Genomic DNA, 24,387 nt, shown 5'->3' on the forward strand with positions numbered 1-24,387 from the left:
TTGTTATAGTATCTTAAAACAATATCAATCCAAGTATGGAAAAACCTTATGATATCTCAGTGTCAATCTTCCATGAAAAAAGTCACAGTAGACTCTAGTTAATTTTCCTAAGGGATATATTTTAATTTCCTGCTGCTCCTCCAATTCCCCTCACTGGCCAATCATCAATTTCTGATAATTAGTCCTGTTGCATAATTTGCTACAATTTAGATCCCCTTTAGACTGGTGAATTAATGAGCATTTACTGTATCCATTTATTCCTATTAGTCTTCTAGCTTTGAGCCAATTTTGGCCTATGACAGTTCTAATTAAATGACAAATAAATTGAAGATGAAAAGAGAAATGCCAAGATATCCTGGTTCAAAGTCTATCTGCCCTGAAGTCCAATGAAACAGAAGAATTGGTGGCATGTAGCAGAAAACTTAACTTTTAACAGCAAATGGCAAACAAAGCTAGTAACATTTACAAAAGTACCCGGTCACTTCTGAAATTTTGAATCAATTGTTTTAGGTACCCAGAAAGCGATGCCTAGCAATGGATCTAAAACATGCCCACATGAGAGTCTTATTCTATGCTGCAACCAGTTCTTGTGATGCAATTTATTCAGGAAGTTTAAACCTATAAAATATATATTCAGTGTTTAAGAAGGTTTCAGAGTAAAGTTTTCAGCTTAATAAACTTTCAGAACTCTGAAAAATATCCATAACAATTTTACCTGACGCAGACGTTTATTGGATGTCCCTGGACTGGTTTTTCGTAAATTGCAAAACATTTGCAGAGCTTTCATCCAGTCCTATAAAAGACACACAACAGTGGTTTAAACTAAAACAAGTCTCATATTACATACTGTATGATAGATACAACCTTTTCAAAATCTTTAACTTTTTAAACATCTCAATCAATATTTCTAGACTTTTTCTTTATAAATGTTATGTAGAATTCTAAAGGATAGAAAACAATGTTATTCCTTATTCAGTGGAACTGATTATTGGTCTCTGCAAACAGAGGATTTTTTTCTAGAAACATCAAGTATTACTAATACAGTGTGACCTTTACCAATTTTCCACCCTAATGATATTGTTTTAAACTACATATAGTATATACAATGAAGCGAGACTTGGTTATTTCTGAGTAAATCACGCTACTTAATGCTCCATTCTCCCCACCCCCACTGCTGAAGTATTTTTGACTCATTTCTAGGTGCAAATTTAGCAAAAAACAAAACAAACGGGTATGAAGAAAGATTAAAGGTGGCATCTTTAATCCCCCTTCTAGCTGCTCAGGAAACCATAAAGTTGTCCTTTATGTAAGGTTTCCTTTTGTACAGTAGAATTAACAGGTTGTGTACAAAGCTACAAACCAAGCTGTATGTCTTATATTCCTGATTTCCCTGGAAACTGTATTACTAGAGAAGTCAGTTCTCCTCAGCACGATAACTCATGACAGGCTACTGGAACACAGCAAGAGTCAAAGCAGATTTCAGGCTTCTAAGTGCTAAGCTGAGCTGGGATCAGTTTGGTTCCCAGACAGGACAGCAGAAGGTGGAAAATGTGTCAGAGTCTCCCTCTCATATCTGCTCAATACGCACAGAGCTTTAGTACAGCTGATAGTTAAGCTTCAGGCTAACAAGCATTCAACCTGCATTAGTAGGCTATATCATGTTAGTCACAACACTCCTATAAAAGTTTCAAATGTATCCAAAAATTTTACCCCACTTGATTATCCTGTGTGTTCAACATAATGACGCACACAATAGGCAGAAGCTATATTAGAATAAAGCAATGCCGTAAGATTCAGCCACAACATTCTTTTAAACTTTTCTCAAGCAAACAAGTTGGAGAATACAATCTTTTAAATAAGGTCTTTTAAAATGTTATAATATCTTTTAAATACTCCATAATAGGACAAAAAGCTTTTAGACTAGGACTCCACAGGAAGTCTGTCCAACTTAACTATCATTTGTCTGTCTTTCATAATGCTGTAGCCTTTGTGATTAAGCCTGGAAAAGGAAACTTATACAAGGCTGATGGAATTTCATTAAGTATTTTTCTAAAAATGAATATTCTTTATGTTGTATCCGTTCTTCCCAATACAAAAAGTGGACAATTACTAAAAAGAAAAAAAACCCACATTTCTTAGTTTTAAAAACTGCCTTTTCCAGGGCAAATTAAATAAGTCAAATTCACCAACACTATATATATATATATATATATATATATACACACACACACACACACATCATAAAGAGGAGTGGAGGTACTAGATTGCTACCCTATCAATCCTGGAAGCAAATAAAATGTGTTACCGTTAAGTGTTAGTTTGCTTGTTTACTTGGATTGTAACTAGAGTAAGCACACATTTTGGTATCATTTTTCTTCATCAACCATCATAACAGCAGCATTAAAATTCGTAACTTTTCAATGCTAAAAGGGACTTGGAAGTCCAACTTGCAGAACAATTCACATTATAGCCTAATTTTTCCATAGTTCATTGATTTTAGCCCAAAATACTGATTTCCCTGCCCCCCCCCCCCCCAAATGCCACTAGTGACTTTAGTGGGCCACAGGTTGTCAGCCCCTGATCTAAATGGCAATTTTTAAGTCAAGAAAGTGGCATTTCGGCACTTACGTAAAGGTTCTGTTTCCCAGAAGTAAAACCCTGTGTATAAACAACAATGTAATGTGCACCTGAGTATAAGACACAGAAAAAAAAAAAGAGCCCATGCTGTCTTCAATCCCAATACTGTGTGGCTACAGAACTTGCTTAGGAAGCCAGAGACCCAGGTTTCCGCATTTTATCTTTATGATTTCCTTGTACAGCAGTCTAGCCTCCAGACCACAGGCAAGCTATCCAGGTCTCTCTCTGGCACTCCTTTGAAAGTTGAGCCACTGCACCTTATATTTAATAGGTGCAGTTGTTTACCTATTAGGCATTACAAAGAACAGATGGAGAACACTGCAGTGCAGCAGTTTCTGCTTCACCAAGAGCACAGCTCAGCTTAGAACTCAGGCATCCCATCATTCCAAGGGAGTAACCATCTCACTAAGCCACACCTCACTTTCTCTCTTGTCCCCACGTCTGCCATTCTCAGTTGCACATGGGGTCACATTCAAAAGGAGCACCAGAGAGGATTTGGCTAGTACCCGACCTGTGGCATGGTGTTTGGCGCACTATAGTAGGATCTCAGAAAGATGGTGGTTCAAACCTTCGCTCCCACCCCAGGCAAGGGAGACCTAGATATCCAGCTTCCAAGACAAATCCCCTAATAGCTCTGTTATTGGAGTTAAAACACGCGAGGGCCGCTCCCACATTAATCCTAGGATTTGGACCACCTACATTTGGGCTGCAGATGCCAGTATGTATCCACAAGGGGTGGGGATATGTCTGGCCAGCAAGTGGCCTACTGCACATGTTCAGCCTGCATGTGGGGTGCATATACACATGCTATCAGAAAACAGAACTGCTACCTATGCATAAGTGCCAAAAATGACACAGTACTAAAGAATTACCACTTCAACCAGGGTTCCACACACAGTAAGGTGTGTTCACAATAGTATGAAGTGCTTGGGCTCTGACACCAGGAAGGGGACGCTCGTAATGGGCAACTGGAGATAGTGTTTGAACCTACAATTTGAGGGACCTAGGGAGTAGCTGACCTGTGATTAGGGACATTTTCCTAAACATGAGATAAATAAACTTCAAAAGCCTGAAAGCAACCAAAGACTGTGGTGTGTTTGCCTGACTTAAGGGAAGGAGGACTGGAGAGGACAAGGCAGCGCTTGGACCCATTCTTTTGGGCTCCTAGAGCTACAGGGGCATGATGAGGCAAGAAGTAGGGAGTGAGAATAGTTGAACAGGGAGTAAGGACACAGCTGGTTGTCTGAAAGATAGCTTTTACTGAACAAGCAGTGCAAAGGAGCTTGCTGACAATAAGTATAAACAAAAGGAAAAAAAGGGGCCAGTAGAGTTATAGGTGCATGCCCAAGAAGTCAATTACAGCAATGTACTGGAGAGTGAGGAACAACGCAGTGAGGATACCTGGAGGACCAACCAGACCAGTGCCACAGAACACTTAGTGTTCACATACAAAAATGGTCCAAAATAGTACAGTAAAAGCTCTGTTATCTGGCATCCCCTGGGAATGGGGGATGCCAGTCAATCAAATATTCCAGCTAATCAAATGTACACCATCTGGTGCACTCCCTGGTGTCAGTGTGCCAGGGGACAAGGAGGGGGCCCTGCGCAGGCTGCTTTACCCTGGGTCATGGGCCGAAAAAGTGGCGAAAAACTCAGCTCGTGGTGGCGAAACGGGAAGTCCCCTGGAAGTGGTACTTCCAGTTTCGCTTTTGCCGCATCACTCGAATGCCAGTTAATAAAGTTTTCTGGCTAATAAAGTGTCAGTTAACACAGCTTTTACTGTACTTGATTTTCCAGAAGTCCCATTTTAAAATACTTTTGAACCATTTCAGGAAGATTTAAACCTTTTTAAACAAGCTTATGCAAGTCTGCTTCAGTTTTAACTTATATTTAAACAACTGCAAATACTATCTAGGTCTATGCCCTTACTGAAACATATAGGTTCACAGAAAAATACTTTTATTGAAATGCCAACTCAATACTTTTATTGAAATGCCAACTCTTTATTTAAAGGAAAGAATTACTATTGTATTTATACACAATTAGTTTACAGCAGGAGTCTCAACCTCCAGCCTATGGGCTAGATCCGGCCCACAGTGCCCTGTCATCCAGTCTGCACGGTTCCCCGTGGGTCCGGAAATTTGGCGGGCAGGGAGGAGGCTGCACTGCTCCCCAACTGCCAAACCTCCAGACCTACGGGAGCCCCAGGCCCTGTGTGCTGGATCTGGTACCTAATATAGGCCTCTCTGGGACCTAAATTCCAATACACAGGGGCAAAAAGGGGTAATCCAGCCCTTAGGGTCTGATCCAGCCCCAAGATGGGTCCCAAGCCACTCAACTGGCCTGCAGAGCCAAAACATCGAGCACTACAGGTTACAGCTATTTGATAAGTTTTATGAAATCAGAAACCAATATCATTTTTGTATTATTACATTAATCTCCTAACAGTTTAACTTGCTTACATTTTTTTTCAGATTTCAGGGGCAGTTAAGTTTTGGGGAATTGGTATGAAATGAGTGGGATGGAAACAAGCAGATAAAAGACCATATGATGTTAAATAAGGGATTACATTTCTTTGTATTTCCAGACTCTTATTTTTAAGGGGCAGAATTTTTGCCATTTAAGAGTTTTAGGGGGTAGTAGCTTCCACTGACACCTGTTTAAAACTTACATGGTTTAAAAAAAGAAAAGAGACTCAGAAAATTTAAATCAGTATAAAGTCTATGCAGAGGACCTTACTTCAACCACTTCACTTCTGTTTCAATTCAAAAATTCGTACTCTAGTTGTTTTTGAAAATACAGTAAAGAAATTTAGAGGAATGATTCTGTTATAACTTAAAAGGCTCAGACAATAGATGCAATGTCAAAACATTGGAAGTCTATAAAATTATACTCTCTCTAGAAGCTCAAGACTTCATTCCTAAACAGTTACTATATCATTAAAAGAGTGATAGGGTAAAAGAGGGGTTAAAAGCTGAAGTTTTGCAAAAAAAAAAAAAAAATCAATTTTTATTTGATAAGTCTCCATGGTTTTAGATGAAGTTCTTATAGATTCAATTTGTTCAAATGAGGTCTTTAGAAACTGGATTTTCCATATGCACATTACAAATAGTACGACATTTAGCAACTTTTACCCAGAAGTGGGTTACATTACATGTGTCAAGGGAATAAGGCAGAGCTCTGCATAATTATTTAGCTTAATCAATGTGTATTTTTATATAAAATCACTTTTACATATTCTAATTGATAATATAATACTGTATATTCTAATAAATTCAATACTAGAGTATTACAAGATCATGTAAAATGTATCCAAGCTTATAGAAAATACTGTATAATTGTATATCATTTTAGAGAAGCAGCATGTGGTATTGTACTTAGAGGCTACGTGACAAATGCTATTCTCAATTTTATACTGCTGTAAAGTCATGAAAGTCCATTAGATTGCATAAACCTAATAAGAGAATTTGGTCTTCACAAAGAGAGACAGAGTAACTCCTATAGGTAAAAGCTTAATTATAACATTTCCTGAATTTTGGGACTTACATGGGTATCACTAGTGTTCTCAAGAGTAATTTTTTAAAAATGACATTAAGGCACAAGTCCTGATACAGATACATTATCAGAGTCTGGGGTTGCAAACAAGTGACCTAACAAATGTGGTCATTTACCCTATGCTAAAATATGCTATACTGGTCAGTCAATTTTTGACAAGAAAATGGACCTCTGACTAGCAAGACACTGGATGAATGTGTCACATAACACTAACTTACAATGAAGAACTTTCTGAACAAGGCAGCTCATTCTAAAGTACCGTTAGCAAAAAAAGTCTTTATAAAAAGTACTAAGCTTGTTCTGCACTTCATTAATATTTAAGTCACTTTTTCTTTATTTTGTTTTGTGAATTTGCTGCTTTTTTAGACTGAGCAGGCCTTCTGTAAGAAACAGAATAAGTGAAAACAGTACAATAAATAAAACTGCCACATGACCCCCAAGGAGTTGCACACTAACTTTTAAAATTTTAAATACAGTGGAAGAAGAGGGGAATCTAACAAAAGAACCATGTAGTACTTCAAGACTATTAGCTGTAGAAGTTCTAGTCAAGTGGTTCTCAACCTTGTTAGATTCAAGGCACCCCTCAGAAAATGCCAGCAGGTCTTAAGTTTTTACTCTTTTTTTACCTACAGAAAAACAACAACAAAATTCTTCTGTTGTAAAAGAACTCAAAATGTTTTTGACATTATGAATTTCCTATTTTAATACTATGAATTTACCTTGCAATTCATGTTTAAGTGTGCACACCTAACATTGTTAATCTTGACCAGCACCTGATGGCATCCTGATTAAGAATCACTGTCCTAGTACATGGAGAGTTGCACTGCAGGGCAAAATGTACAGGACGCTGCAGGGAAAAATTAATACTCCTCCTGTATTTTGAGAAGTGGATTAAGAGCTTTTTTGCCTGTCATTTCTTCTTCCTCCTTTTGCTCTAAGAGGGTTTCCTTCCTGACTCGTTAGCATTTACTCCGAAAAGCCCCCCCCTCCCCAAAAAATCAGAAACTGGGCCTTCTTTCAGAGCCTCTACTTTCTTATTTTCACTGAGATGGCTTGCAACACTGGGAAACCAAAGGAAAAATAACATACCCCAGTATCCTAGGGTTAATATTTCTCCGTAAAGTTCAAAAGAACTGCTATCCACCCCAAATACATGAAGTATATGGAAAGAAAGCTTTCCCCACCAAACACAGGTGATTTACTGAGCTGAAAGGCTACAGTAGGTTGGATAAGTAGCTGAAGTGCACAAGGCTTGAAAGCTTTATACTGGTAACTGTCTACTTGTGGCACATATTTTTCTCACAGCAAACCTTTATTTCATTCGCATCAAAACAGACAAAAAAAAAAATCATAGTATTTTATAACAAAGGCTCTCACCTGGGCTTGTTCTGGAGTTTCTCCTGCAAAGTAAAAGATGTAATGCTCTTCACTAAAGTGCTGAACTACTATCTGAAAACAGTTTGGCCTTTAAAAAAACATAAACAAGAGTTTTAGTAATGGACATTAACATCTTCATATGCCTCACCATCTGTTTTTCTTGTTGATCTTTGCCAAAATCCAAATATTTTTGGAAAGTCTGAGCCATCACAGTTCAGCTGTTTGAATATAAAGAATTAAAATGAAACATTATTTTTTAAAACAATAACCCTTTTTGCAGTGTTGAAGTGAACAGGAACAGGAAAATGAATTGTGATGGGAAGTTTTTGAGAAAAAAAATCTCTTTAGAGTGTTCTGGTGAAAACTGATGCAACTGAATTATGAGCATTTGGGAATAAACCATACTTCATCCATGTTTGGTAAAACTATTATGTTACAAAAACATTTAATAACAAAGGCTGAACTGTGGGTATGCTTGACTTAGTTATATAATGCTAAGCACAGTAAAGATGATATCTTGAAAAGTAAAAGCAACGTGCTAAGGTTCCCCAATCTTGAACATTACTGACAGATGTTTTAAAGGTGCATGGGATCACCAAATAGTTCCACATAATTTTTTTTTCTTTCAAAATACCCAGGAAATTGCTTTAAGGCAATAAAAGCTAGATTGCAACATACACAACTTTAATTCTACTGCTGTGACATTAACACAATTTTTATATACTGTCATATACTAATTCTCACATACAGTACTGTACAATTTCTACAGCCTCAGATACACTTCAAATATCTTCTCTATTTACACTATTTCTTTTGTCACAGTGATCTAATATCTTTTAGATAGACTTAAGTTTTCATTTAAGGCATGCGTTCAATTTAGAGTAAGAATGCACCCCCAACATACAAAAAAACCCAAACAAATAAATCACACAGTATAGCCAATATGTGGTCAAATGACCATGCTCCATTTATAACTGAAGTCTAAAGTGTCAGGAAATAAGGTATATAACTGAATATTCACCAGATGAGCATGTAGTTAGGGAAAGGACAAAGCCAGCCAGTGGCAGTGTCTATGTCAGAGGCAGGCAAAATACGGCCCAGGGGCCAGATCCAGCCTGCCAGGCCATTCTACCTGATCCACAGGGCCCCTAAAAAAATTATAATATTAATATTTTTTCGCTCCTTGTTGCCTGTCAAACATGACAGGAGCCAAGGGTAGTAGGACCCAGGGGAAGCCAGCAGCAGGACCCAGTAGCAAGGCCCACCCAGGCCTGCCCAAAATAACTGCCTGCCCCTGGTGTAAATGCATGAGTAAACTGCACCTTAAATGAGTGAAGTAGCCAGAAATATCTACTTAAGGACGACTGACTTCAAGGTTTCGCAGTTTCGCCACAGAGAACTCACTAAGATTTTGTCCTCCTCCTGGCCAATAAATATTAATATTGGACTTTCCCCAGACTGTTCTTTTCTGTTTTTCAATCATGGGTATTCTATTTATTCTACAAGTCTTGACTAGGATTTAAAAAATAATGAAAAATAATCCATTTGATTGTAGTGGTTTTCCATTCATGTCACAATGAAATCCCTTACATTTAAAAAAAAAAAAAAAAAGAGCTGGATAAGTATTTACTCTAATTCATTGTTTTATCACAGGGTCCTGAAAACATTTTTTTTAATTCCCAATGAACATAAAGGTGTTGAGAAGTATTTTTAGCTATGTACAAATTCTGTCTAGAAGTTAAACAACTGAATTCACTTATTACCGACAAATCACCACAACTCCTATTAATGGTAGCTTTTGAACACGAATACTTCAAGATGGATGTGCTAAATAGGGTCTTAATAGTACCTCTCTGCTTTGTATTATTAGGGACTTACCTAATTTGCAGGGGCCGCCGCCCAATTTCACGGGCAGAATGCAAGCATGGGCATTCATTTTGTAGGTGGAGCACAATAGGCCCCCATGCCTGGAATTGGCCGAGGCCCCAGTGGCCCCACCCCTCACCGCTGGTTGCCTATGAGGGCTGCCTGTCATGTGGCTCTGCTCCTCACCACTGACTGGCTGTGAGGCCTGTCTGTCATTAAGCTCCGCCCCTTGCTGCCAATTGGTGAAGAGGGGCTGGACCACATGAAAGGCAGTCCTCAAAGCCAATCAATGGTGAGGGACAGTACCCATCTTACCAGCAGCTCTTCAGGCAAGCAGCCCTTCTCGCCCCTTCCCTGACCAGCAGGCTGCCACAGTGCACTGAAAACTGTTGGCTTCCCCTGGGAAGCCAGCATTTTAAGTTTCCGTACTCCCCCATACCCCATGGATTTCACAGGCATTGCCTGGATTTTGTGGGCAATGCCAGAAATCTGTGAAACCCAAGAAACTGTGAATTTGGTAGGTCCCTATGAATCTAGGAAATTAAACAGAGGGAAGGCTGGTTGTTTTTTAATCTCTCCACCAAAAGGATTGCTATCCATGTTTGCTTATATGAATTAATTTCCATGCTCCTCTAATATCAAAGTGCTTCCATACTTGAAATTGATGGAATTTCAATTGTGAAAATGTTTCTGACCAACTGAACCTAACCAATGGATAAATGAACAAGGGAGCATGTGTTTCTTTGAAAAACTGAAAAGTGACTGATTTCTCAGCAAAGTTTTAAAATATGGAAAAACTTACTTATTCAAAGGTGACTTCCATTTATAAGGGATGGGACAAACAATGTACTCAAAAGCAGAGCAAATATATTAATAAAAAAAACCTAAGTAATTTTTGTCCATTATTTCATGCTATAAACTGACACGAATTTTAAATTTCCAACGTAATTACTATTTTCCTTAAATGAGTTTAACGGAATGCATGAAAATAAATATAGGTGTATGCCTAAAATAAGTTAAACAGTGTTCAACTGCACGGATAAGAAAGGTATTATCATACCTGCCAAACAGACTGTCATGTACTCCATAGACAGAACACACACTGAGATCTATTAATCCTTTGGGTTTTGTGGCTCTTTTTTCACTTTCAAAATAAATAAGCTGGGCATCATTTCCCTCTAAAATAAAATACAAGTTCTTCCACCGCTTTCCTTTGCCTGAAAAATAGAAAAATCACTTAAATATCTATATTTTCCAAATGATGTTTCTCGGCTTTGAGGGCTGACTTTCGTGGAAAATCTCTCTATCTTCCAAATGATGTTTCTCTTGAAAATATCTATATAAAAGTAAAATCAGTACAGTAGGTTCTCCAACAAGTAGGCAAATTTTATGTAGTTTTGTAACTTAAGTGATTTCTCAAGTTTAATTATATCTATCATAATGATAAAGCTTCTGATTAATTAACTTGCATTAGACATTTACAGAACAAACAATTAAAATAGGAGTTAAGTATTTAAAGGAAAACTTTTAAAAGAAAGCTCTTACTTTTTTTCAGAAGATAGCCTTTTTTGACAATATTTTTATAAAAAGCATCCTTTGTTTTCCGGCGAATAGTATTGTAGATTTCTTTTCCGTCCACTGTATCATTAAGTACTTGTTCTTGATGCTGGTAAAAAAAGAAAATAAATCACATCTATCAACATTTTGTAGTTTTAAAATACTATTAAACAATTTCACAGATTCTCTATTATATTGAAACTGGAATTATTTATAAAAAAACCCCTTTATTTTAAAAACTCTTCCTAATTCTTTGATGCAATGTCATAAAAAGACGAATAAGTTTTTATGATGCCTCTAACTTCTTCCTCTGATTTGCAATATTGCAACTGATTATCTTAGATTATTTGTTATCTGTTAATTATGATGCACAATGGAGGTGGTCTGTTTCTGCCTACTGAAAAATAAACATCTTCTATATATGGTCTTCTGAATAAAGAATATGAGTAAAGAAACAAAAAATAGATGCATAGTTATTTTATCTAGTGTTAATATCTGAGAGAACCATTCTGTATAACCTTAGTAACATTTCTAGTTACTGCTGCTTACGGTTTACTGATGCCAGTGGAGCCTTAATATTTCAGGGAGAACTAGTAAGCAGCCCAACAACAAGAAAAGCAAGTGTGGCACAGGTCAGAATAAAAGTGTACTGACTGAGGCACATGAGGAAACTTACGCACGTCCTCTCTGTACTATGTCTGTTTAAAAACAGGGCTATTTCTCCTTCACTCAAAGTTGCACTCATTCATGCTGGATGAATTAAACCTCAAAAAGGATATTAAGAATAAGGAAACAATGTACAAGAAACAGAAAGAAATACTGATAAACAACAAAATCTGTGCTTTTCAGGTCAAGAATGTAAGGATCAAAAATTCCCAAGAGCCCAGCTTTTCTCAAGTCAAAATACAACACTGAAAAGAAATCAAAATAGTAAAAAGATTTAACCATACAAAGGAGAGAAAAGAAAAAAAAGAAGCTGGATAGCCATGCAATTAGGAAGGGGAAAGACTAAAGATAATCTATATACTGATAAAAAACTAAATGATTATTTTTCCAAAAGGTTTTTGAAATTCAATTGAGCAGCAAAAGCTGAAAGGCTAATGGTTATAAGTGTTTGAAAATAATCATAACTGAGGTGGAAATAAATGCAAAAAAGACATGAATTAACTCTACTCAGAAAGATCAGGAATTCTCCTTTCCAAATTTTGGAATAAACTGGACAGATGACAATCAGAGGTATGGTAAGAAAAAAAGAGTTAAGTTAGAGTCAATATTGTAGCAGTGAAAAACATAAAAAAATACAGTACATATATTTAAAGGAAGGGAAAAAGTTGACTTGCCAACTATAGGCCCATTACTCTGATGTCAACAGTATGTACGGTATTATAATAAATTTTGAAGAGAAGAATAATAAAGATGTGGAGATAATTAAAAATGGGATTAAAAACTACTTTACTGAAGGCAGATTGTGCTATATTAACATACAGTATTTCTCTGATGCAATTTGCTTAGACATTGGAAATGTGGCAGGTTAGTCCATGTTTAGTAAAGCCAATAGGAAAATGTAGGCTAAAATGGAGAATATGGGGATTAGTGCAAAAATTATAATATGGGCAAGGAACTAACTAATTGGGAGACAATCATAGACTACTCTGAGGGCACACTATCAGGCAGGGGGCAGATTATTTGTGGAAATTTCTAAGGGCTGATCTTATGACTAACCTTGTTAAATATTTTCATTAATGGTCTTGGCATAAAAATAAGAACGAACAAATGAAATCTGCATGCAACAAAGTGGGAAACACAAGCAGCATTAGAATATCATACCGGATGACCTAGAAAACTGATAATAAAGACAAATTTTTAAAAAATGGAGAACCAGGTTACCGACAAAGGGACTAATAAAAATTTTTGTGATGAGCTAGAAACAGCAGAGAATCAACACCATTGTATATTAATCACCAGAAGTTACCAATAGACTAGGAAGTGGACTATGAGCTACTAGGACTAGAAGCAACATCCTCAAACTGAAGCAGGGTTAATTTAGGTTGGAGATTAGGAAGAAGGTTGAGTATGAGAGCAGTCAAGTATTGAAAGAGGCTATCTAGAGTAACTCTAGAATCTTCATCCTTAGAAGTTTTTCAAGAGCAGGTTAAGTAACTTGGCTGAGGCAGTTTAGTCAGGGGTGATTCTGCCTTGAGCCAGAGGCTGGACTAGATGACCTATGATCCCATTATCCAATGCAACATAGTCATAAAAAGGCAAAATTTATTCCAGCATGAATCAAATATGGTATTTCCATTAGTTATAGGAAAATATTACAGGCAAGCCCCAAACCTTTCTGGATAGGGTAAATAAAAATATAAATATCATTATTACTACTAATAGAATGCATTTGAATTCATTTGTCTTGAACATGCGAGTCCAGAATTCTACACAGTATTCTAGGTGAGGCCTTACCAGTGCCTTGAACAGCACCACCACTGCCAATGACTACTACTACTACTTTCAGCGACTAAATTCTGGTTGCTCATGTTGAAGACAGATGAATTCAAATTGCAACAGATGAACAGAAGGGCTACTTTAAAATAATACTAAAAGAACTTGTGTTCTTTAGCTTAGCTCCATGAAGGCCAAAAACTGGAATGCCTAATTTCAAAAAATATATAAAGGAGACCAAACCAAAAGAAAGGGAGAATTACCATATTTACTCACATTGAAGATGGAGGTTTTTCCCTCATTAAACATGAGGGGAAAGAAACCCCATCTTAGATTCAAATACCAGCCTAGGGCAGATGGCTGCTGCCTGACTCCTCCCCACCCCCACTTACCCTGTAAGGCAGCCCTGGCTCTGGTCAAGGGCACAGAGCACACGGTGGCTCTAGTAGCAGTAACAGATCTGGGGTAAATGAAGAGACAGGTGGGAGGGGTGGGGGGAGCAGCAAGTGAAAGGTATGGGGGTCTGCTTTTTCCCACCACCATGGTGAGGAGCACACATTTAAAATGATCCTCCAATAATTAAATTCTATACATGGAAAATGATAACAGATTTATAGTTTTCAATGAGCAGAATCTAATTTGGGGAGGGAGGTCAAATTCAAAGCCATCTTCGATTTGGGCAAATACAATAACTTAATAAAGACTGACAAAAGAACAAATGGGTTTATACCATTCATACAGACAAATCAGACAAAAATAGAAAAATAAATAAAAAAGTCTTTAACTAGAGAAATGAGGGCAAAAAAATACCAAGCATATCAGTTATTATGAAGTAAGGATGATGAGAAAGCCCTATACAGTCCAGTATCTCATGCAGTGGAACAAAGGAACAAATATAAATTCACTGATAAGAAATGAGGCTAGAACAGTAGAGGGAAAAAAAAGCAGTGAAAATATCCCATGTTTGGGTTTTTTTCTCCTTTTGGCATAGCTGTTTTGGATGTCTGGCAGTAAATAGTATCAGAGAAAATATTCATTCTCTCTTTACTAGGACTTTACTATTTATTGCCTTTGCCATTCGAAATAAATATTCCAAGTAAATTATAATTCTATTTGATATCAAATGAAGTCTTTAAACATATATGTTCTTCAGAGCATAAAAGGTCTCACCTGCATCGGGACAGGGTCTTTAAGGTAATATCCTTCAACAATCTGTTCCTTTCTGTAGTGTTCAATGATGTCAGCAATACTGTGCAAATTAAAAAAAAAAATGTTTTTAATCTGAATAAGGGGTTTCTCCTCACTCCAACGTGGAATACCATATTTTCTCACACACAACACACATCTTTTCCCCCCAAATCAGCCCCTCTCTCCCACCAGCCAAACTGGAGTACATTTATTATGCAAAGCAGCTGATTTTCTGTCCAAGTTTGAGAACACCCAAATTTGAGTCCCGCTCCACTGTACAGGAGCTGTGATATTACTGTTCACGAAGTGGAAGAAGATTGACTTAATAGCTCATTGATCTTTACTCTACAGGTGTTAAGGCTCTCTCTCTTTTTTTAATGGTCTTGATGTTCCACTAATCAAACAAGTGTTTTTAGGGGAGTTTTGCTGTCTGCTAACTGTTCCTGGTCTCTATTTCATAGCTTCATTAGCTCCACCTCGTTAGCTCTTTTCAAAATCAAAGCCCCAGCAGGCAGGAACTCAGCTTTACTTATGCAGGAAAGGGTGATTGAATCAACTGAAGGTTATGTTCTGACTCTGCTCTATGCAGCCATAACTGGGGAAAGTATTTTTCCTTGATTCTGCCTTTCAAAAAGTGGGGGCATATGATATTTAGGGGACAATGTTATATAGAAGAAAATACAGTAATATTAGACATTACATTTATAAAGAAATACTTTTATAAAATGCTAAGGATAAGAATTCATTTGTATTCATTAGAATTCAATAACAAACTACAAGTCAGCAAAAATTTAAAATATATCAATAATAAAGAATGTATGCATTCTAAAATATTTTTAGTGAGTTTAGTGAGATGCTCAAAATGCTAAATGATATATGGACATTGAGGACAGAATTTTTTATATTCAAGTAAGGGCAAGTACATTCCCAGCTCTCCAGCCAGGCTGCAAATTATTTTATTAGCAATAATTTTCCAAGTCTCACCATAACAAGGGAAGAGGAATGGGAGACACTTCACTGTGCAAAGCAATTTCTTTTTAGGAGGGTGGGAATAGGAAATAGAAGACGTCTGTAACGCAGATTATGCAGATTATAGTTAGAAGTCACTGAGCTATCATATTAAATTAAATACTTTATCACTAGAACTCTTCAACAAGGAAAGGTTGCATTCTAATTACTAGATGGAGCTAAATTGAAATTACATTTTGAAGTACCTAGGATTGAGAAGTGGCGATATATACAAACTAAAGGGCATTCCTTTGGAGTTCCTTCCACTTATTTCTGTAGAATTACCATCAAAAGGTACTTGATTTACATTGGAATATGAACAGTATATAATGATCCTTAACTAATTCTTTTATTATACACAACCTGAAAATAAAAACTATAATTTAAAGTAGGAAAGACAATATATTTGCTCACTTAATACAGAAGTGTGAAAATACACCAGTCAAACAAGCCATACATTATAATCAGTTTCTCAGCTGTAACTATACATAATTTCTGCTGAATTCAACTACTATAATGAGAGTGAGGGTAACAGAATATTGGAATAAGTGGAAGGCAGACCCCCCCCACCATTTTAGCACCCTCATGCCCCAGCCACCCTGTCACCATCTAAATATGCATTTGATCGCACATAATTACTCTGCTGTAAGATAGTACTGTCCCAGACCACACTATCTTATGACTGAGTTAATTTACTAAACCCGAATACTGGTACACGTGTAGACTGCGACGCTTTACTGTGATGCTTTACTAATTAGTCTGCTCCACAGTAAAGTACATGTGTAGATGCACCCACTAAGTGCGATTCTATGCCACCTTGCTCTGGTCCCTGAAAAACTGCTAATGCAAAAGGTGGATGGAACCACCTCCTCTTTGCTGCTTTTTGTGACAGTTTTAAGGCAAAGCATATAACAAAATAGATGGATTAATGATTTTTTACAGACTTAAGAATCATGGAATAAGACTGTACTTTGTCACCTAATAGCTGAAGTAGGATATGGCCTTTAGTGTCTTCATTTAGTATAGAATGTTTAATAATTCAAGAATTAATGGAACAAATTATGCAATATACTTCATACTTAGAGATTCCCATCAGATTACTTAGCATGGATTAAAGCTCCCCCCACCACCTGCCATGGTCTTCAAAGAACCCTGCCCTTCTCTGCCCTAGTACTGCTAAATTATGTCGTACCATCTATTTTCTGTTATGAAAGCTGCTTCTCCAGCTGGAATCAGATTAGCATGTTACTGATACCTGAATTTATTGGAAAAAAATACTAGTTAAGCTCACAGAATTAAATCAGTAATTAACTGATAAAAATTAACCGAAATGCACAAAATAGAGTGCTAAAAAAAGTGATGTCGAAGACCTGGTGACCACACCAAAGATTGAAGTATACCTGATAAATTTTAATGTTAGATTGCTATTTGTACCATGGGATAAAGAAGTCTTCTGCAATGGATCAGCACCAAAAAAGGACTACTCAACCCAACCTGATACTTGTAGAGCCAGTATTTTACAAGAAATAGTTCAGTTATTAAATTGGAACTACAGACTTAATACCCTTCTATCAAATAACATTATTAATCCATCAGACCAAATAAAAATAAACTGTTTCCAACCATAATTTGATAGTAAACTGTTATTCAAGTGTCACCGCTCCTTGTGTCTCAGTTAAAAATGCAGCGAACAGGCATCTGCTTAAAATGTGGAGACAGAGAGCAGTTTTATTTTGGTAGGGAGTAGGGCTAAGAGCACAAAGGTACTCGCTCATTATTCCATAAGTCAACCTGAGATGCCCATGCCACAAGTGGGATGGGCAGCCTCCGTGTACAGTATGTGGCAGATAGGGAGTGCGGGTACAAAGCAGGTAGCAAGCACTGGGCAGGAGGCAGAAGGCAAAGCAGCAGATCAGGCAGGGGAAGGGGATCCAAGTGGTGCTCAGGGAAGGCATCAGGTTTAATGTATGGCATGCCTCCCAAAAAAGTTGGCTCCCACTTCACTAAGTAATGAACTGTACCAAATCTCAAGGCCTAATTTGATAAATTCTCCTCACTATGGTTTGTTTCTAGTCTCCTCCATTTCTATTTTTATAGTATCATAGAAAAATATGACTGGAAGGAACCTTAGACAATCATCTAGTCTAACATTCCTGCTCAGGGCAGATCATCCCAGACATGGGTTTGTCCAACCTGCAATTAAATACTTCCAGCAATGGAGATTCCACAATCTCTCCAAGTAATCTGTTCCAGTGCTTAAACACTCTCCTAGCTGGAAAGATCTTCCTAAAATCCAATCTAAATTTCCTTGGTGTAATTTAAGACTGTTACTTCTTATCCTATCCTAAACACAGAGAATATCAGATCAACAACCTTTTTAGAACAATCCTATAAGTGTTAATAAATCACCCCTCAAGTCTTCTCTTCTCCATATTAAGGCCATAGACAGATGTACATTTGAAGGGCTCCAAATCCCAGAGTTGTTCAAATTTGTGGCACTTCAACACTGTGCAGATAAGCAGCCTCACCTACGGAATGCTTCAAAACGGCCAAAAGCATGCCTCATTACCTTCATGAAAGGCTGAAATTGTAGCTAGCTTAATTTTCACAAAGGATGTCTGAATGCCTGACTGACTCATGTAGAAGATATTCAAGTATGGGATATGCAAAAGGATCCAACTGCTTAGCCTTATACCATCTTCCATTTGAAATCATATGACCATCCACTGAACTTTTCAGCTAGGAAAACTTCATACTTGCTTAGACACACAAGCTGCTGGATCTCTACCGATTCAGAAGCCAAGCTGGAAGGGAAAGAAATTCTAGGTTGGGATGAAGAAGAATGCCTTGGTTCTGAACCTGGCAAATACTTCAGTCTATGGGCTCTAGAACTCTCCATTGGAAGAAGGATCTAAGCTAGTCACCACTAAAAAAGAAAAAAAATAGGTGCTGAAATACAGAAATCCTAACATTCTTGTGACTTTTTGGACCCTGAAAATAAGATGCATTTATATGGGGAAAGGCACAGGTCAGAGCATCATCATGAAAGGAAAATATAGCTATTTTACCATCTTCTTGTTTTTTGTACAGAATATATTACCACTCTCCTGTTCAAACAAACAGCAAAAACAGATTCACTTTAAGTTACCTCACTCTGATTTGCCCTTCTTGACTGAATATAGTTTAATATGAGCAAGTTGTTGTTACCATGAAGTTATTTTCTTATTTTTATAAAACACTCCACTTCTGTTAGTAATGTATTTTTTTTCTCCAAAGACATTATAGAAAGGAAAAATAAATCTGGTCAATAGGTATGAGAACCTCTGTTCCAACTGTTCCAACAGACTCTTCTTAAATTTTAAATCATGCATGATCCACAATCTGTAATCTCAAGAAACTAGTTTATGAAAGAAAGAGTCAGATACTTAGAACAAACAACAACTGTTTTGTTAAGGGTTAAAAACATTTTTAGAACTGTTCACTCCTTTCACATACCCATTAGAGAATTAAGATTAAATTCTTAAAATTATTTCTTGCATATTGTTAGAAGCCTACTAGTACATAATCAAATGACAGATTAAATTTAGTTTTTCTTCCTATATATATATATATATATATATATATATATATATATATATATATATATATATATATATATATATATACACACACACACACACACACACACACACAAAAAACATATGAAGTGTTAATAACTGTCTACAACTTACCTGTTATAGTATCTGCCTCCCATCATAAACTGATTGTTTGGAGTTGGGCAAATTTTGAAACGCTGAATATTTTCATTGGTCCGAAAATAAAGTGAATAATCACCAGGTGTATTATCTGAAGGCCTCAAAAGAAAACTGCACACTTGACCAACTGAAAAGAATATTCAAATACTGGTAAATATTACTTGAAAATTTATTTTATTGTTTTTATATTCCTCCATTAAGTGCATCAGAAAGCCTGATGTTTTAAGTTCAAAAGAAATGTAACAATTGTCATCTAAAAGAGAAATCCTAAAATGTTTAAATAATTCTCTCAATTTGGGAAACAATAGCTGTTTTCCCCATTATTTGAGCTACTCAGTAATTGCTTTTCTTAAGCAATTATCAAATGTATTAATTAGCAAGAATACTGATTCACAGTCACACAAAGTATAAAATCAACAGCATCTGATAGCGTAACTGTTTTAAAATATTAATAAATAGCAATCCTAATATTTAGATCATTTAACATGCATTTATTGTACCAGCCACCAAAGTCCCTAGTCAGGATCTTGAGTTCCTTCTGCTGAATGCTGTTCACAGATAACCCTACTCCAAACACCTTAAAATCCTAACCCCATCAATAAAGACAAGTACCTGTCATCAGCAAACTGTAAGCTTCTTGTTTGGAGATCTTCCCATGGAACCATCTTAAGAAAAAAAAGAGTGTAATAAGCAAGATTGTTGGAGCTCTTTTTTGTTTCTGTGATGATTGCTGCTATGAATTAATCTCTATTTAAAGACCTAAATAGATCAAGTCACCCACAAAAGTATGCTACTCAATGATACAGCTCTTTGATAATACTTAAACATCTAAAGTTACATGCAAGTGAAACTAAAAATTTGTAATAAGATGCATGAAAGTGGACTGGTCCATGGCTGAATTGGCATTGTGATTTTCCCCGAAAGTTAGAGAAAGCATCATGAAGCAAGCTACAGAAGAACTTCAGAACAATTCCATAATTGCTACCTAATCTGTACAGCCTTGTGTATGGCAAAACAGCATCACAACAAATCCAAGTGCCTTTATCCAGAGTTCTGAAACTGACAACATGTGGGTATACAGAAAACCCACATGGAGAAGGGTACTGACTTTTTGTGGGTCAAACAAGGGTAGGTTCTCAAAACCTACCCTTTTCTACGCATACAGCGTTTCTAGCACTCATGTAAGGAGGCGGAAAAATTTGTCTGTGCATAGACAAGGTCCCTAATGCTAATAAAAACAATTCTTGTATATTTGTTCTCTCTCTAAAGAGAGTTTGATAAAAATAAAATAAACTTTATTGGTATTTTCCTTTCCAGGTCATCTTTTAAATGGACAGCCTGTTGTTACTGGAATCCTTTTCAAAAGAAACCTATAGACAGCATGAGCATCAGATATGTCACCTGAAGGTGGCAAGGCTTGAGGCACCTTCCATGAACGGTATAGGTGAATGGGATTATCTCTATAAATAAAGATGCTGAAACTACAAGCTACACCCCTGAAAGTACTGAAGCATTAAAGACAAAATGGCTAAAAGAACTGCCAGCAGAGTTCAAACAGCTACAACCTCACAACAGCAATTCCTTCTCATCTCCTAAGACAACTAGAAATGCCTTTAAGCATTAGCCTTTCAAATATTAAATCTGGTGATGCTCCAGGCCACAGCACTTGCAATAGTGACAAATGATCCCGAAGCTAATCAAAGGAACTAAGTATTTGAAAATGTTGCTGCAAAATTTAGTTGTCCCTCTGAGTGGTTCTTTGTATGACAGAATACACAATTTTTGCCACAATAGGTTTAAGATTCTTGATAAAAATAGATTACTTGACTTTTTTGATTTTTACCTATAACTGTTAAATGAACAAGTAATTTAAAAAAGAAACCCAATTGCTATAATGCTAATCGTCATCACAAGAAACTAACTAAGAAACTAACCCTACTCAAATGCAATTAAAGTACCAGGCTAGAAAATTCAAAACCATATTTTTCTAGTGATGGAAATTGTTCTCTTTCCAAGACCAAAAGAATTTGAAGGGGATTTAAGTAAAAGATTTGCTCTAGTATGTCAACTTCTATGTTCAAATGATAATCCCTAATGAGTTTTTGGAGTGATTTTCACCCATTTCCACAGGGCTCATACAGGTTCATCCACCATAACACGAACTAATAAGAAGTGTAAGTGCCATTTAAAGACACAAAACTTCTTTACAGAGAATGTCATCCTTAGCAAAGAATATACAAAAAAATCTTAAATCCAGAAAGAACTATTAGATTTGGCTTTCCAAAAGGCAGGCTGCTTCAAGACTGAAGTTTCAAATTAGTCATTCCACAATATATATTTAAGAACAAAATTAAAATGCTTACATTTTGCCTTCATGCGGGTCTTCTTCTCGTCCCTAATAAGAGAATTCACACACTAAGTTCATGAAGTAACGAATCATGTAATCACTGTCATGCAGTCTATTTTCTAAATTTAGATTATCTGTATGGATGAAAAATGCTTTAAGAATTACAGTACTTTGAAATTGACCCTTCTTCAGCTAACATGGCTATTACACAGCTCTAGGAAGAAAACTGACCATCTGATACATAGAGACAGCAAAAGGGTATGGCTAAACTTAAGAAAAAAAGAAGATAGGGCAACATTTCTTATAATCACAGGAAATTTATTGTTGTGTTTATTAAAGAGTTTTGCTTTATAAAATAAATTTGGATTAGTTTAGCTACACTGGTAGAGTTAAACCAGTGCAGACATCTTCTGTAAAACTGGTAAACTCACACTAAGCAGATTTTGCAACAGTCCACTGCATAAAGTCACCCAAGCACAGTTCCACCATCTGCCACTGTCGCACATCTATAACAATGGCTTACTTCTGGCAGACTGTGCCTTCACTCTAAAACAGTCTCCTAAAAATTAAATGTGCTGCATCAACTATATTAAAAATCATAGTATATGTATTGCATCTACCTTGGGAGAACAAGAGATGATGCAAGCAGTGGAGACATGGCTTGGCTAGCACAATGCAGGCTATCAGCTTCCTCAGGTCAGATTATATGCGCCGTCACTTAAATAAATCACAATAGGAGGCTGCAACAAACTTTTCATCCTTTGCATTAATATTACAAAAAGGTACTCCACAAAAATTATACATGAGAAATTAATTGTCCTTATCAATTACTTATTTGCATTGATATAATACTCGCAAAAGATTGCCAGACCGACAGTTCTGTAGACTGAAATATATTTATCCACAGGGGGGAAAAATCCAGAACAAAAACAATAGCAGAAGCATCACACGTTTTTCCCCATCAGACTACAAATGTAAGGCTTATTTAACTCTCTTAACAAGGAGAACACCGTTCAGTATCCATGCCCATGTTCTGGACACCCGCTGACACCAATTCCTGATGTTGAAGGTAGGGCAATTAGTTTTGGCAAAGTAGATATCTGCTAACTAGCAACTGGAAATTAAGCAACATCACATAACCAAAAAAACCTACTTATCTGAGATCTATCTGAACTGCTGACCTTGAAGCAAAAGTCCACAGCCCAGAATTTTCAATACAATCAATTTGCTTGGTGCCACTCAGCTGCTGAGTAGCGTCAAGCTGGCAGGGCAGTAAAATTTACTTACTGGCAAATGAGATAGACAAAAGAGAGAAGTTACGTAACTAGAGGTAAACCGATGCATTGGTCCCATATCAGATTGGCACTGATATAAGGAAAAGTGACAGTATTGGCAATTGGCTTATTTTGGCTGGTGTGGCCGATAATGTGGCCAATAAACGCCCTATGCATGCACACAGCCACAGTGCAGCACGCAGGTGGCGAAGAGCACAGCACGGCAGCATGGTGAGCAGTGGGGTCCAGCTGGTAAGTCTGTTGTGAGTGAAGGGACGGGGGGGAACCAGATCAAGACCCCTGTGGTAAAGGAGGGAGTGGTGCTGGGGCAGGTGCTGCATAGCCAGGGGCAGGGCACAGGACGGAGCTGTAAGCAGCTTGTCTGGGGAGCCGGGGGAGAGAGGGGGCGGCTCCCACAGCTGTACACTCCCTGGGAGGGCGTGGGGGGGGGCACACAGTCCTGGGTCTGCAAATGGGGTGAGGGTGGACTGCCGTTGTGAGCTGAAGCCAGGGACATTGCTGGGCTGGGCTACTGCGAATTTGGGGTGGCTGCAGTCCCCCCAGTAGCCCTCTCCCAGCACCACTGCTGCCTGCCCTGATCACAGCCTGGCCCAGGCCCCCCACTGACAGGAGCCTGGTCCCAGCCTGCAGTGGCAGCCCGCCCTCACCCCGCACACAGATCTGGGGGCACATGACCCCCATGCCCTCCCAGTGTGTGTGCAGCAGCAGGAGCCACCCCGGTCCCACACTCCACCCTAGTTGTGCAGTGCCTGCCCCAGCACCATTTCCTCCCTCACCGTGGGGGCCTCTATCTGCACCCCCCCATGCCCCTTTTCTCCCCTCACAACAGACTTGCCAGCCAGATGCTGCTCTCCATGCTGTCCAGCTGCATATCAGAATTGGATCAGTATTGGCCAATACAGCTTGCTAAAAATCGGCCATCAGCCCAAAAAATCTCTATTGGTACACCCTTAGTAACGAGGCCAAGCTGACAGTAGTCCAAGGGAGTTTCAGTTAGACAATTCTCCATTGGCAGCTGGTCCCTTCAAGTCAACTTCAGAGCCCTAACTAATGCTAAGGCTAGAATAGGCTGGTGTTTAATTAGAAAATGGCAATTCACTCTCCATTTGAAATACTCCCTTGACAAACTGTCCCAAACTGGAGTTCGGAGCAGGGGGAAAACTGACCCTTTTTAAACACTTGATAAGCTTGCATCTTTCAAAAGGAGTGGTACTGTGGTACCAAATAATACCACAATACAATAAAAATGACTGACAGATGCTCTTCTATTGCTTGGACTGCCTGAGTTTAGAGAACTGTCTATGAACACATTTACAATGCCAGGCACCTATATATATATCTATCTATATTGAAAAAGAGAAGG

The 24,387-nt window shown here is 37.6% G+C and overlaps 1 protein-coding gene across 1 annotated transcript in view; it reads right to left on the minus strand.

The window, feature by feature from the left end:
* Positions 1–24,387, minus strand: part of RASA1 (RAS p21 protein activator 1) — an 85,822-nt gene that overhangs the window by 29,382 nt on the left and 32,053 nt on the right. Inside the window, exons 6-13 of the mRNA XM_019483100.2 lie at positions 21,746–21,777; positions 19,995–20,047; positions 19,359–19,509; positions 14,602–14,680; positions 10,981–11,101; positions 10,496–10,652; positions 7,570–7,657; positions 716–793 (exon numbers count right to left, since the gene is read on the minus strand). Of these exons, the coding sequence (XP_019338645.2) occupies positions 716–793; positions 7,570–7,657; positions 10,496–10,652; positions 10,981–11,101; positions 14,602–14,680; positions 19,359–19,509; positions 19,995–20,047; positions 21,746–21,777 (759 nt within the window). The remainder of the gene's footprint in view (positions 1–715; positions 794–7,569; positions 7,658–10,495; positions 10,653–10,980; positions 11,102–14,601; positions 14,681–19,358; positions 19,510–19,994; positions 20,048–21,745; positions 21,778–24,387) is intronic.

This window comes from Alligator mississippiensis, chromosome 3 (assembly GCF_030867095.1).
Source record: "Alligator mississippiensis isolate rAllMis1 chromosome 3, rAllMis1, whole genome shotgun sequence".
In the NCBI taxonomy this organism is placed as follows: domain Eukaryota; kingdom Metazoa; phylum Chordata; order Crocodylia; family Alligatoridae; genus Alligator; species Alligator mississippiensis.